General features: G+C 38.2%; 1 protein-coding gene across 3 annotated transcripts in view; it reads left to right on the forward strand.

Annotated features, from left to right (window-relative positions):
* Positions 1 to 15880, forward strand: part of lama2 (laminin, alpha 2) — a 233467-nt gene that overhangs the window by 143445 nt on the left and 74142 nt on the right. For all 3 annotated transcript variants that reach the window (XM_082506113.1, XM_082506112.1, XM_082506111.1), the window contains exons 24-32: positions 455 to 591; positions 2000 to 2131; positions 2946 to 3050; positions 6895 to 7038; positions 12140 to 12316; positions 12619 to 12804; positions 13016 to 13134; positions 13341 to 13458; positions 15131 to 15283. In XM_082506113.1, the coding sequence (XP_082362239.1) occupies positions 455 to 591; positions 2000 to 2131; positions 2946 to 3050; positions 6895 to 7038; positions 12140 to 12316; positions 12619 to 12804; positions 13016 to 13134; positions 13341 to 13458; positions 15131 to 15283 (1271 nt within the window). The remainder of the gene's footprint in view (positions 1 to 454; positions 592 to 1999; positions 2132 to 2945; positions 3051 to 6894; positions 7039 to 12139; positions 12317 to 12618; positions 12805 to 13015; positions 13135 to 13340; positions 13459 to 15130; positions 15284 to 15880) is intronic.

Consider the following 15880-nt stretch of genomic DNA (forward strand, 5'->3'; position numbering starts at 1 on the left):
TGCCAATTAAGTCAGAGTGTAACCCCTAAAAAGAATAGAAAGTGAAGGTATGTGCTGTAAAATTTCAGTATGTTTTATTTATTTAGGAAAATGTTTTCCTTATGTGCATTTAATGTTGTATTTCTCTTGAATTTGCATAAATGACACAGTTACACTCATGTCAGTTGCCCAAATAGCCAGGTGAGTTAACATTAGAGAGCTATGTTTACCTACCACAACAGTAAGTGTCTCTTATGAGTCTCTGTGTGTGCCCTCTGCAGCAGTTACTACCACAAAAGACAAATTCTTCCCTCTAAAAACAACCCCAAAGCTCTTTTTTTCATACCAGCCATTATTAAACTGGCCTTTAAAATTCAATTTTTGTTGATAACAGCTGATTTTTTTCCAGCTGCTATGCTCGCTCACCTCTCTTTGCTTTAAATTCTCTTTAACTACCTTTCTGCCTCTTTTACAGCATGTCAGTGCAGTCATGTGGGGAACAACTGTGATGCTAACACTGGGCAGTGCATCTGTCCTCCGAACACAATCGGTGAGAGGTGCGATCGCTGTGCTCCCAACCACTGGGGGCATGACATCGTAACTGGATGCAAGGTAGGCTGAACAGTGAGCGTCCACATCAAAGGACACTCACTTATGAGTGTACATACGGACACCACGTGCCATAATGAATGGGTTATTGAACATGAAACAGAAATATGAAGGATACTGAAGAATGCTCTATCACCACACAACCTTGGGGCCTTCTGTAATTATAGAAAATATTTTTCAGACAACACATTTTTGTTAATTTATTTATTTACTTATTTTTATTTTTTAACTTTCACTTCTAAACCTGAAACTAACAGGTATGTCTGTGCATTTAATAAAAAGTAATCATTATTTGTGAAATTATAACATATTTTCAAATGTATTTAATGTCTTTCTGATAAAATTAGAAATTCACTGTACTCACTGATCCAGGTGTTTAATTAATATTTTACAATAGATGTAAGTTAAGTGATTGTTTGTGTATATGATGTTATTATGTTATGTATAGTGTATGTAGGTAATTTTTGGACTACCCTTGCCTTGTTTCCACACTCTTATAACCTGCTTTCAGTTCTTTATTCCTCACTCAACTGATCTCTACATGCTCCCTTTCTTTGGCATTTTGTTTTCTATTACTGTGTTGGTTTACTCAGCTTTTTTCTTTATCTTGTTTTTGTGCTTTAGAAGGTGTTGTTTTGCTCTGAAACTATTTGACCAATGAGCCATGAGGCAGCGATAACAGTAAACTATTAGAAACAGGAACAGGCTACTAGTAATTAGACGCTTCAACCTAATCCACAGGAGTACACCGGGACAACTAAGAGAAGAGGAATCAGACAAATCTACATGATAAAAAAAACAAAGAAAATCACAAAGCTACAACCTAGATGTCAATGAGGTCTCAATAAAAGCACAACAGGAAGGAAAACACAGAGCGAGCAAAAAAAAAGTTAATTTCAAGGTCATGTGGAGATGCTCAAAACAAAAAAATGTCATCAGCTCATAAAATATTGCTGAATATTGGGTTATTAACTCTAACAGTGTTACTTTGGGTCAGTAGATCAAGATTTCCTATTTAAAAAATTTCGATTCGGAGTTGAAAGTCTTGCTGTGATTCTGTCGTAGTTCCTCTCATTTCAGCAGAGACATAGTTTACTTGATGATATTTGTCCATCTGCAGTCTTTGCTTCTGAGCATGCAAAACAAATATCTACTTTTTGTGGTGTTTTCATCTTTAATTGCAACATCTATTAGGGGAACATGGCATTATACAATGATGTCCACTGTAACAAGTGGAGGTTCTTCTCTCCACTCATGCATACATGTAAAGTTGTCATGCTCACTTTATGGACACAAAACCGTGACTGAATCGTTGCACTAAGATACAAGTTTGTGTTATACACATACAAAGTTTTTCTTTGATGTTTTCATGTCTGAATAGAATTTGGGTTTTTTGTGTGTTTATATGTAGGAGTGTGGCTGCAATGTGATCGGTTCAGTGACCCAGCAGTGCAACGTAAACACAGGCTGCTGCATCTGTCACGACTCCTTCAGAGGAGATAAATGCAATGAATGCCAGATTGGATACAGAGACTTTCCTCAGGTAAATGGTCCAGATTAAAGCTGCTAATATTTCTCATATTGTCATAAATGTCACTTTTATCTCTGCTGACATGAAAGACGAGACGCTGGAGAGAATCCCTACGGGGATTCAGTCATTAGGACTTGATAATGTTTGTAGCTATAGTTGGACAAGCAAAATAGATTTTCATAGACATGACGATGCTGTTGTCATTAATTTTATGAGCACTGAAAACCTGAATAAAAGCATTTGTTTCCTTTCCTATTTATAAAAGTCCAACAGTTTCATCGAAGCCAGTATTAGATCATTTTTATGGCAGAGCCAAACTTTTCAAGACGTGCTGATATTTCTGTATCACAGGTGCCTTTTATGAAAATGAATTATTAAAAAAAACATCCTATAGCTTAAATATAGAGTGACATTTTAATCAAAGCTTAAATGGACATTATTGCCATTTTTTTGTTTTGTTTCAGTCTTTCTTTGATAAGACTTTGAAAGTTTATACATGATCTTATATTTGTCATTTGGCTTTGTTGTGTAGCTTATGATAGAGGAGTTGTTTTGTTTTTAGCACGGTTACTGAATCAATCAAGGAAGATACTCTTTAAAAAGTTCAGAAAAAAGTTGTTTTTTTACACTTTTCAAACCAGAAAAATTCTGGTTCTGGTGTTTGTCTGAAATTCTCAGTTGACATTGGAGTGAGAAGATAATGGCAACATTTTCATTTTGGAGTAAGTTGATTAGTGAAGCATAAAGCTAGGACACACTCTGCTCCCTCCTCTAAGGCCTGTCATGTTGTTGATAGCAAAAACTTGCTGTTTTTTTTCCCCCACAGTGCGTCCAGTGCAAGTGCAACATCGCAGGATCGGACAGCCAGACTTGCGACCAGGAGAGAGGAGCCTGTGGCTGTGCAGATCGAACAGGAAAATGTAGCTGCAAGGTAACAGCCACCTTTTCACATTATGTTAAAGACTTATTTTATTCATTTATTTATTTATTTATTTTTCTGGCAAGATACTGGCAGTGTCCAGTGAATGTTTTTATGGGAAAGCGAGAAAAAGCATGTGCTGTTTATTATTTTGACTCCTCGCAGAGATGATAGGTTAGATTTTAAATGTCAGTGCAGATTTAAAACCTAATTTGCATGCTTTCGCTGTCCTTTCTGTCTTTGTGGGGAGCCTGCCCATGTTTGTGTTTTAAAGTATATGTGTGCGCGTGTGTTTGTATGTAATTATTCCAGCAAATGTCACCGTGCCGAGTATGACTGACATCTGCACACGATGACCTCCATATACTGGAAGAGACATACATGCAAACGTATGAGGTGTGATCAAAAAGTTCAGTGAAACGAGCCAGAAAACTTGCAAAAGTGCGAAAGGACAGAGCAGAACTTCCAGGAAGTGATCTAAAAATAGTTGTGGTGTGTGTGTGAAGATAATCTTGGAGGAGAGATCAGATAAATTTTATGGCCTGGGTCCCAAAACGTTGTCATCACACCTTGTACACTAACAGATATAAAGATGCTGTCATGGTTTGCAGACCAGAACTCAAATGCAGGACATCAGAGGCAGAATGAATAAATGGGAAGTTAATTTTTATTGCTTATATAAGTCCCAAACAAAGAAAGGTCAAAAGGTAAAGCATAAATCTAAACTGCTGGGAGCCAGGGGAAAACCAGGAAACACAAAGAATAACTCAGATCACGCCCCACCACACCCTCCTTTATATTTCCCATTTTGTCATGTGTCCGTCAGCAGTACTCTTCACTTTGACTGATACTCACTGAAATAGTGTTGTCACAGAAGGTGAGATTCTACCACTTTCCAGCACCAACCCTTATTTCCCTTGTTGGAAATAGCGATTTCATATTTACCTGAAAAATATCCAATGTTGTTTTTCTGACTATCTTTGAAATCATATTTTTTCCACAAGACACAATGTGGCAAAATTACTAAGCTTTAGCTCAATTTTCTTAATTCGAAACATTTTCTTCATCCCGGTAGAGGGGTCTTTTTGATCATGGTCAAATTGTCTCAGTGCAGTAGTAACTTTACTTGATGAATAGTTATGCTTGCATTATCCCTGCACTGCTTCTGATTTAGCATCTGTATGTGTGAACTATACACATCTGATGTTTCCTAGATTTGTCCTGTCTGTGTGTCAGAGAGACAGAAATTGAGTTACAGTCAGAGTAGTTAAATGTTCTACCTGAGAAAACTGAAATTTGATTCATCCATCACCATCATCTCTCTCTGTCCTTGGAAAAACCCTGACAGGCACATTTTTACAGGAGTTACACACATATAAAGCTTAAATTTTACACCTCTTATCGTCACGTTGACAAGGTGATCGCATTACTGCATATGCACTCTTTTCATCATTACCTTGCTGAAGATACACACTTTCACATATTTGATAGAGACTGGTCCACCTGGCATCACTTTTCATCTCTGCTGTCACTTACTGATCACATTATGACACACGCAAAAATGCAAACCTTTTGCGCATACACACACATATACCACCTGATTCATGGCATGTAATGAGGCTTTACATTACTGAGTGTCATCTTCTCTCTGAAAAGGTAGGAAGTTGACTTGCAATCACTCGGTCATTAGTAACCTGTCTCCTGTATGTAGACATCCTGTATGTTAATGTGTACCTCTCTGCCTAGCATGTGATCTACCTACATTGCGTTATATCATCAGGCACATCACTGCTCTTCAATTTTGTGCTTTAACATTAAAACTTAAACGAAATCATGTCATAACTTACTAACCCCTAAATTAAAAGCTGCTGCAATCTAAATATATTTTTTTAATAAAGCAAGCAGGCAGAGATAAACATTAATGAACAATCTGGTAGGAAAGTCTTCAGCATATGCATGATGGTAAATGGTAAATGGCCTGTATTTATATAGTGCTTTACTAGTCCCTAAGGACCCCAAAGCGCTTTACATATCCAGTCATTCACCCATTCACACACACATTCACACACTGGTGTCATTCATATGTCATGAATGACACATGATGAATGTTGCACATCAAGTCAAGAATGTTCCCCTGCATGAAGGGGAACATGCATGCATGTTGGCTGTTGTTCACAAAACTTACAAAAGGGAAACAGTAGAGTTCTGAAAGAAAGAAAACCATCAGCCTATCAAAATGTTATCGATGCCTTCACTTTTGACAGAAGCAATAGAATACAGAATGAGAAACAGGCACATTCTGTGCGCTCGGATTCAGCCAAATGTATTGGATGAGATTACATCATTCCACAGAACAGTGATCATAAATATACAGCTAAGTAGCCAGGGAGCTTTTCAGAGGGATAAGAATGGGAAATACTTACCACATATTTGTTACTTTCTTTTGTTACAGCATTTAAAGTAATAAAATAGCGTTGTAAAGAATTATTGCTCTGAAATATTTCCGATACGTGTCCTTGTTATAGAAGCTGCTCTGCTGCCTGTCTGGTAAGCAGTGCAAAAGGTGCAGTGCAGGATTATCAATGATGGATAACAGTTTGTTCCATGATCTCCTCTCAACCACAGCTTAAAAAGTGTCCAATTTGCAGCCAATCACAGAGCTCCCCTGATCAGTTTATTTGGTCCGTTGGTCACACAAGCTTTGATGTTGCTCCACCAGCAGACCACAGCTAAGTACACTGCGCTATCCACAACTTACTAATAACTGCTACCACTAACTACTAATAAAATATCTCCAACACCAACGTGGAATATCATACCTGAGCTGCATTCCACTTTCTGAAGACTAAAGACATACAAGAGATCAGTGTGTCAGCAGTGAAGGAAAACAACACTAACGACTTTGGGTACATCTTTTTTTTTAAAGTAAGGAAGTACAGTATATAGTGCATTTAGGTTAACAATTGTAGGGAATCTGAAGAACAATTAAAGGAAATAAAACTGTCACTGTGCACCTACCTTTGGGGCTGTACAGGGACTGAATAAAGTATAATACAGTTATGAGCATTAGTTACAGTAATTCAAATGTGGGTGTGTGGATTTTTTGGTATTGCTGTATGTGAGCATGCAGTGGGATTTTCTTTCTTTTGTGATACAACCCCCCCCCCCCCCCCCCCCCCCCCCCGCTCCCAAAAAAGAACTGTTGTTGATTATGATAAACAGCCCCCAATAGTGACATAATGATTTACTTTTAATGAAGAAATCCTAACGTGGTCCTCTCTTCCTGACTATACCTTCCCACTCTTCCCTCCTCTGTCCTTTCTCACTAACCTGCAGGACTTTTTGACAGAGCTCAACATTAATTGGATGATGTTGTGTTGACAGCACTGTAACTTTCCTTTGCAGAGAGAAGGCTTAATGCACAGCCCTGTCCACAATTCCATTTTAGACCAGTCGAGTCTCAGCTTATTAACTCACAATGTAAACAGCTGGTCCAGATTCTTATTGCCACCCCAGTGAAGCCAAGACACCAAATGCATTTCCTGGCAAGCATATAAACTAATCAGTTAAACTTTTTATGACATCTAAGAAGATATTAATCATTAAATTGCTGTAAACACATAACTAGGGCTACTTCTGGACTGCTACTTTTATCTGAAGGGTTTAGACTTTCAGCCGTGCTGACATGTTCTTGAGTGAGACACTAGATCCCAAGAGTACTATTAAGCTAAATGTGCTTTATAGCCTCAAGCAGAAAAGAGTCATTTAAAGTATTTCCTAAAGAAATGTTTTCATTTAAAGTATGCATAGAAAGACTGGCTCAAAGGTTGCTTTAATTTGCTGTGTCACATTTTAGGAAAATGTGGAGGGAGACTACTGCGATCACTGTAAGCCCGACACGTTTGGGTTATCCCTACGAAACCCGCTGGGCTGCAGCAGGTGTTACTGTTACGGATTGACCCACTTCTGCACAGAGGCGCAAGGACTTATCAGGATGTGGGTAAGTAAATGTATGTTTTTTGAAATGTTTAACGGATGAAAAGACAAAGAAAGTTTAATTTCAAGTCAATTCTGAAACATTTGGAGGATTTTGATAGCAGTGTTTTATTTTGTTCCCAAAAACTTTCTAAAAAATAAAGTAACCAACAAAAGCAAAATATTGCTGTATATTGCTCAAAATGCTGGTGATGTCTCTAGTGACTTTAAAGCTAATATTATGGTCTGTATCCTTGTTCACTTATGAGTTGTTTTGCCTGTAGTGTGTCAGAAAAGAGGACGTAGACAGTCGTTTTCTAAGCTGCCTATTTGATTTACACGCTGTCTACACTAGCTTACTTGCTGAGATAACTCATTTGGCAGCCGGCTGCCTGCAACTGACTCTGCATTATACGAGCGTTGCCAAGTAGACTCCATGTCCTTTGCTCATTATGTACAGATGATCTGCAGCTTTTATGAACATTTAATCTTAGCAGATTTGATTGCACCTAATTTTGCTCAGTGAAAAACCAAACATAGTTTTTTTTTGCCAGTAATCATAAGCATTGTTTAATGATTTTCTCCTGTACTGCAGATGGAATTAACAATGTTATAAAAAGACAGACGCCTCCAGTGATTAAACAAGGTTAAGGGCTTTTATAGTAGCTCTGATAGCTGTGTCTTTTTGAAGACTGTGGATGCTGCATTGTTTGATGCACTTACGAAAAGTGGGTATCAATACAAGAGATAACAATTACAAGCTGATGAGGGCAAAACAGAAAAGCCATGGACCAACAAAAGCCGTGTGGTGTTCACTACAAAAGTTTCACCTCACATTGGTTTGCAGAAACAAGAAGTCCTGCAGTTGCAAATCCCTCTGCTGCCCACAAACAGGGCTGTTCACAGGCTATTAAATGAGTTAATAGGTGTCTGTAGGTTCTCAGTCACAGGAGACTTAAATGTTTGAGTTGAAGCCATCTGGACTTCTTGAGGTTCTCGAAGATGTTTCACATCACACCTGAAACTTCTTCAGTTCTGGCAGCTGATACGGAGATATGTGAGCAGTTAGGATCACATGGGTCAAGATTTGAGTGTGCGTTCAATGATGGTTGTTCCAGGTGAGCATAGATGTCTTGTTGTACTCCTCTCTTAACCGTCTGTCTTCTTTGACCAAAATGTCAACACCTGTATCCTCAAAGGAATGTCCCTTCTCTTTTGAGAGCAGATATTCACTTAGTATTCACAGATTTGCCTCTCTGGGTAGACTTTGTGTTGTTATTGCAACCTGTGTAGCAAGTATTGAGTTATTAAATTAGCAAGCTACCTAAAGACTAACATTGGGATTCATAGCTGTTAATGTGTCTAAAATGTATGAAGTTGTTTTAACAATGAAAAGATGAGATTTCCTACACTGTCAACATAATCAAGGAACTTTTCCTGCTGTTCAGTCATCCATTGTACATGTTTTAGAGAACATAAACATAGGCGTGAAAATGACATGTAGCAACTTGAAGTCAAAAAGAGAGGTCTGATAGATTTAGAAAGACACTCAGGAAGTTTACAATCAGTTGTTGAGGAAAGAGTGTTTTGAATAAGGCCCCTTTATTGTAGAAATGGTTGCAATCAGCAATAAACTGCCGTTTCCGTGGTAACCCGTAGAGTTTTAGGAGGGTGGCGAGAGGCCTCATTTGAACAACAACCATTCACTTCATTTATTGTTGACTGGGTGGACAGACAGAAAGAGAGAAAAAAAATGGAGAGTTTATTGGAAAGAGGGAGATTTTTTCTGAACCACTGAATCGTGAGATTACACTGAGTGAAGTGGGATATATACACACACACTATGAGTGGACACTATGCACACACACACTATGCAAACACAGTACACATGCATTAATTCACACTCTTGAAAACTCACACTACATCGGATTACATAGAGGTTTTACGTACATACAACTTGCTGCACACAACTTTTTTTGAGGAAACGAAGTGTTAGATGGGTGAATATTTAATGAAGATTTGCACCAGCATAAAACTGTAAAAGCTTTTACCTTCATGTGGAATTTCCCTTATCTGTGGGAAAACTAGGAATATTAAAGCACCAGATAGAAGAAAGAAAACATTGTAAATATCTGAAAAAACAAAAGCATGCATGCTTGCTTTAAGTCTGTAGGTAAACTGTAAAGATAATGCATTGATTATATATATTATATACAAACTTTGTGATTTTTAAAGAGGTCTTGAACACAGGTCTTTTTTACAAAAGTTTTCCTTTAGACATGAGATGCCTTTTCACTCATTTTCAGTCCAGTCCTTGGAACGTTGTTTGACTGTAAAGCCAGTTGATGCTCAAGGGATCAACAACTGTTGTGGCTAGCTGTAACAGGCATCTTAAAAAACTTTTACTAGCAGCCTTTTGCTAAAACATGCCTAAGATAGCACAGTTTGGCAGGCATAAAAACACATTTCTGCACCAACAAAGGTGATTCCGAAAGAGCTGTTAGATGAAAACTTGGCATATTGCCACACGGTATGCAGTCTCCTTAAAAATGTGACAAAACTGGACAAAAAAAGAGGACAAAAGAAGAAGCAGACCTAAAAAACTGCCACGGGTGCTGACGCAGACGTGTGAAGTGGTGAGGAGTGTGGACCCAAGTGCAGGCACTGATGACTGAGTAGCTGTGAGTGAGTTTTATTTACAGCGGGGGAACGAAATGCAAACAAAGGCAGAGCATCTTAAAGTCATGAACTTGGGAAATAGAAAGAAATTTAGCAGAGACACAGGACCTGAGATATACATCTGGTCCTTCAGTTGATCCACTGTTGATCTAGAAGCTATTCTTAGGAAGGAAAGCTGAGATACAAGAACTGGGCAGAAAATCGGTGGCAGCAGGTCTTGTAAAGTGATGAATCCAAATTTTACATTTTTGGTTCAAATCATTGTATATATGCGGAAGGACATGAGAGAGGTACAACAGTGAGTGTCTACAGCGATCTGTAATACCCTGTCATGCTTCGGCCTGCATTTCAGGCAATGGAGTCAGGGTTTTTGTCAAAATCGATAGAATCATGAATGCAGAAAAGTGCCGTCAGAGTTGTTGGTACCATTGGCAGTTATCCCAAACACTCTGCCAATACAGCAAAACCCTACCTGGATAGAAAAACACATAATGGAACACAATCAGTCATGGATTGGCCTCCCTAGAGCCTAACCCTAACCCCTAACTGAGACTGGAGCAGAAGGTAGTCAACCTTCCAAGAAGAGCTTTGAATTTCCTTCAAAAAGCGTGGCGAACTATTCCTGAAGACTACTTACCAAACATAGCTAGAATTGGACAAACTCAGTTTATATAGTGCTTTAATACAATATTTAAATTTATGTTTGCACGTGTTTCAATAAATTTCTCATTTTCCTAGCAAAATCTAAAGAAATGAGGGGTGGCTCAAAACGTTCACATGATTATACATATTGTAATATAGATAGACTGCTACCTGTGACATGCTGGCATTATGGTTTGGCCTGCCTCATTCGCCGTGACACACTAAACACTCAGATTAGAGCATTAAAAAGAAAAACATTCTTAATGATACGCTGTTACTTAAACAGATATATGAAGGCAGCAGTTTAATGTGTTTTAATATCTGATGAGGTGTGTATTCACAGATTGTTCAATGACAGTACGAAACTGTATTTTTTACCATTAATTTGATTTCTATTTAGATTTTTGTTAGAAATCCATTACTCTATATTAATGTATGCCATAGTAATATGTAATAATAACTTATGAGTAACAGTTAAGTAAGAAGCGAGCAGTTTCCCATTTCATGTGTGACTACCTCACTTATACAGGCAATATTCCTAGTATATCCATGCTTTAGTAACTTAATAGATTCCAGAAAATCTGTGCACCACACCAAAAAAAAACCCTTCCATAATGCCTCAATATTATTCACGCAATATCCACATATCAACACTTCTGGACAGATGGATCTTTTTTTAAAGTGTTTCACTGAACCACAAGCCACAGTCAATAATAAACTGTGATATTATTCGAGTAGTATTGAAATATATACACATAAAATGAGAGCTGGAGAGAATGGAAATGAAAGGGGTAGTTTTTCTCCAGACTGCTTGTAATAACTGAAATATTATATCAAAGAGAAAGCTTGGCACATCAGATTTAAATTATATCTAGAATGTAAAGGAACAAAGTTTGATCACTAAGAGAAGAAATTTTAAAATTATCAATTTACTGAAGAAAGAAACAAACACTTCCTTCACTCATTAATAACCCACAGGAAAAAAGGAGATTTCTTCTGTATTGTTAGTGGGGTTTTTTTTTTAATGAATAATCTGTTAATGTGTTAATTAAACACATTTTTGAGAGTGAAGGTGTTCCCTTGTACAAGACAGAGTGTGAACACGGTAAAGAAATTCTTCTTAATGCATTTAGGTTCAGAGCGGGAGTAAAGGTTATTGTTATATCACAGATAAGTCTTCACCTACCTCAAAGGATGAGAAGTACGCCAAGATCTATTCAATCTCATTTGAAGGATTCTCTAAAAAACTCCCATCATGTTTCAATCAAGTGTGTGTGCAGGAAGTGCTTCCATTCGGACCGTTTTGGAGGCCCAATTACAAGACGGCAAACAGAAAAAAAAATAAGAGAAGCTGAAGTTTTGTCTGGGCATCTCAGACAAAAGCCATTTGAAATGGCAAAAAGATCAAAAGATGGTGATGAAAGAGCTTTGTTTGAGTCAGCATCGTCAGGAAGTGAAGAAAGTATGTGGATAAACAGGACAAGAAACACCACTCTGTCCAGTTATTGTTACACATTCTGTTCACTCGTATACTAGAGGCTACGCAATGAACACAGACTCCTTCAATGCTCGTTAGAAAGTTTTTAGCATGTTCACATTCTTTAGGCTTATGCCATTGAAAGTAACTGTTGTACATATTCTAAGTATTTGTATTATGCTATTTAATTTTCTAATTAACAGTACAATCAGGTACCCTAACAGTATGAACAGAAAACAGGATTATTCTCTTAAACGATATCTTTTGGCGTTATTCTGCTGGGTTCCACAGGCCACTGCATTAATATTGTCATGGTTATGTATCCCAGTTAACACTGAAGCCGGAGCAGACGGTGCTCCCCTTGGTGGATAAATCCAACGCCGTGGAGACGAGAACAGGAGTTAGCTTCCAACATCCTGAGATCATCATTCATGCAGAACTTATCACCTCAACTCTGTCTGAACCATACTACTGGAAACTGCCTGAGCAGTTCAAAGGCTCTATGGTAGGAAATATCACAGTGGGGTTTTTTTATTGTTTGTATCATCTTGGATTTTACTTTGGTATTTACAAGATAGTGTGTGTATAGTGATAGACGCTAACAAACATCATGTCTTTCCAAATATAATTGCAAAACTCATGTCACACCTGCCGTTCATTATACATTCATATATTGCGTACAGATCCGTTGTTTTGCATGCATGTAAGACAAAACGGCAAGGTATTCATAGAGAATCTCAAAAATAATGCTCAAAAATCCAATAAGTACAATGTTGGTGATTGTTTTGTGTCATTGTTTCTCTTAAGATCACAGCATATGGGGGGCAGCTGAAATATGCTGTGTACTATGAGGCCAGAGAAGAAACCGGTCCTTCCTCCTATGAGCCTCAGGTCATTATTAAAGGTGGTCCTAACCACAACATGGTGATGACACGCCACATAACAGGACTCCAGATTGGTCAGCTCACCCGCCATGAGATTGACATGACAGAGGTACAGTAATGGTTTAGAGGTGATAAGGAAATTCATAGTAGTAGTAGCAGCAGTAGAAGTAAATACTGTAGGAGTAATTTTAAATTAATTGTTTATTTTACTCCATGCAAACAGGGTTTCTTAAACTGAGTGCAGTGATGATGTTGATTGTGTGTGTGTGTGTGTGTGTGTGTGTGTGTGTGTGTGTGTGTGTGTGTGTGTGTGTGTGCAGCATGATTGGAAATTTGCAGATGGACGGACTATGACTCGAGAGGACTTTATGGACATTTTGTTCTACGTGGACTACATCCTAATTAAGGCATCACACGGCAACTTGATGAGACAAAGCCGGTAACACACACACACACACACACAGAACAACTTAATCCTCCATCTCCACACATTGGGACAATGGCTAAATAAACATTACTTTTGTAAAAGTTTTCAGGTGCAATAATGCAATTTTTTAAAATCTATTTTTTTACTTTACTTTTTTAGAGTTTTGTTCATTAAACTAATAAATTCAAAGATTCTTGATTTTTTTTTTTTTCTCCCAGTATTTCAGAGGTCAGTCTGACAGTGGCCGAGGAGGGCATACCAACCAAAGAAAGCGAGAAAGCCCACCAGATAGAGAAGTGCGATTGTCCAATTGGATACTCTGGACTTTCCTGTGAGGTGGGGACACAATTAAATACCTGCATGCATTCACACATGACACCACACATCTGAAGACCAAATATCTGCAAAGGTCTTGTAAAAGAAGCTCAGTAAATATATACAGCTTACAGATGGTGGGTATAGTGCTCCATAGTATTTGCAAGTAACTGTTTTTTTTTTTTAATTAATCATTTAAAATTTAAAAACAGGTGAAACTTGGAGACTATCTCATATAGAAAAGATTCGAGGACATCTCTCTAAAATGAGGCAGCATGGTTTGCAAAGTATCTGAACAAACCAAAAGACTTATTGAGCAATGTCCTTTGGACAGATGAGCGGAGATATTAGATTGTTCTTTTTTTTTTTTTGCTTCTGCCTGGGGATGCCACATTTTTTAGCTGGGTCCTGTAACCCAATATGAGTTGTGTGTTGAAATTAATTGAGTGCAGCTGAGAAAAAGGATGCAACATTAAAACGAATGAAAAAAGACAAAAAAAAAAGTACGATAGTGTGAGATTCTTACAAAAAAAATCACAAGAAAAACTATTTAAATTAATAAAAGTTCAACATTAATCACAGAGTGAGCTGAACTGGCTGCTTCCTTCAGAGCTCGGAAGAATTTTTTTTTCCTGCTTCTCTCACAATGAGAAAGAATGAGGGGAAAATGGGCGCACAGACATGGCTTTCAGTACTATCTCAAAAGTTTCTAATTTACATTTAGCTCAGCATTTTAAGCCTGTCGGTGCCTTTCAGACCCTCCTGTTTTTCTATTCTGTTTTTTATTCTTTTACTTTGGTTAGTCAGGATTAAGCCTCACTGAGCATCTCCTCCACTCAGTTGCGATTTTGTCCAACCAAATGACTTTCAGCTGCATCCAGCTCCTTTGCTTAAGCCGCAGAAATCTTATAGCTGTGACTCAATCTTTAGTCTAATGAGGATTTTGAAGACACAGCTTATGATACACTGACACAACAGTTCTGGCTAATTCTGCTAGGCAGCAGTGCCCGAAAGTCGTTTAGGCATTATTGTGTTAATCTTAAAGGTATACAAGGTCTTCTGGCAAACTTTTAACTGTGTTCTTCAACTTCTGTTTCACTTTGTTGGATTTTATTAGTTGTTCAGAGCACATATTTTCTGGAAAAAAATAACTTAAAAGCTACAGATACTATTAAAAATGGCATCTAAACTTAAAATGTTCAGGTTGTTGAGGGCTTAGCTGACAGATGGCCATTTCTATTTGTAGCTGCCGACGTTGTTAATAAAGTATTTTTAAACAGGCGTTTAGTGCTAGCACAGGGAACAGATGGCTCTTTAAATGGACTCCATTAATTATTACTGAGCAGGAGAGAGAGGAAGAGAGAGTTACCTTGCATGTGTGTGTCTGTATGTGTGTGTATGAATGGATGCAGTTTTGTGTGTGTGTGTGCATTTGGCAGGTACATGAGGGTGTGTGCCTGTGTTCAAAAGTTACTGAAGGGAGACACCTTTGTGTGTGTGGAAAAAAAAGAGAGCGGTCAACAACTGCCCAGAGAAGTAATGATTGGGGATTATTATGTGAGTGTGTTCCAGTGCCAGGCACAGTTTGATGTTACCGTGGGAACGCACACTTCATCAAACCTGTAAAAGTCTACTTCTATTTTTAATCTTTGTCTCTGATCTAAATCTTTGCTCCCATTATCTCTCCGTGCAGGAGTGTGCTGCAGGATTCTACCGTCTTCGCAGTGGTTTCCTGGCATCTGCTCCAGCGTCCAGCGTGCCCACGGCTACAGGCATGGGCAGCTGTGTTCAGTGTCAGTGCAGTGGGCACTCCTCCTCTTGTGACCCTGAGACATCCATATGCCAGGTAACTGTGTGTGTGTGTGTGTGTGTGTGTGTGTGTGTGTGTGTGTGTGTGTGTGTGTGTGTGTGTGTGTGTGTGTGTGTGTGGGCATTCTACCGCTGGAGAGCATCCTAGAGCCATATGCTGAGCAGTTTCTGGAGGAAAGAGGTGGATGAGGGTGCCATATAGGTGTGTAGGTGTGTGTTGGAAAGGATGTCTGGTACTGTAATTAGCCCTCCAATAATTAACGACCTCCAGCTTTCTCATATTTTATGTAATTTCCTCTTCTGTGGATCTCACCCAAAGTTATGTCTGAATATTTTTTTCAAGCAAGGGCTATTAGTTACAAGTAGTTACTGTATATAATGCTATGGCTGTATGACAGAAAACAGTGGTTGGAGACAAAGTTATTGCAACTTTGTGTAATAAACATACAATCTTGTTGCCTTTGAAATGGTTGCTTCAATGATAGAAACCAGGTCTACAAATGGTCAGTTGCCATCAGACTGACTTTAGCAATCTAAGGGCATAAGACAGAGTCAGACTCCTGTCTCTTTGTGATTGAATATAAGAATTGCATTGCATGTGTTTCTGATTAACTGTGCTAAATTTTCAAAAATT

This window comes from Aulonocara stuartgranti (genome assembly GCF_965226115.1).
Source record: "Aulonocara stuartgranti genome assembly, chromosome: 15".
In the NCBI taxonomy this organism is placed as follows: domain Eukaryota; kingdom Metazoa; phylum Chordata; class Actinopteri; order Cichliformes; family Cichlidae; genus Aulonocara; species Aulonocara stuartgranti.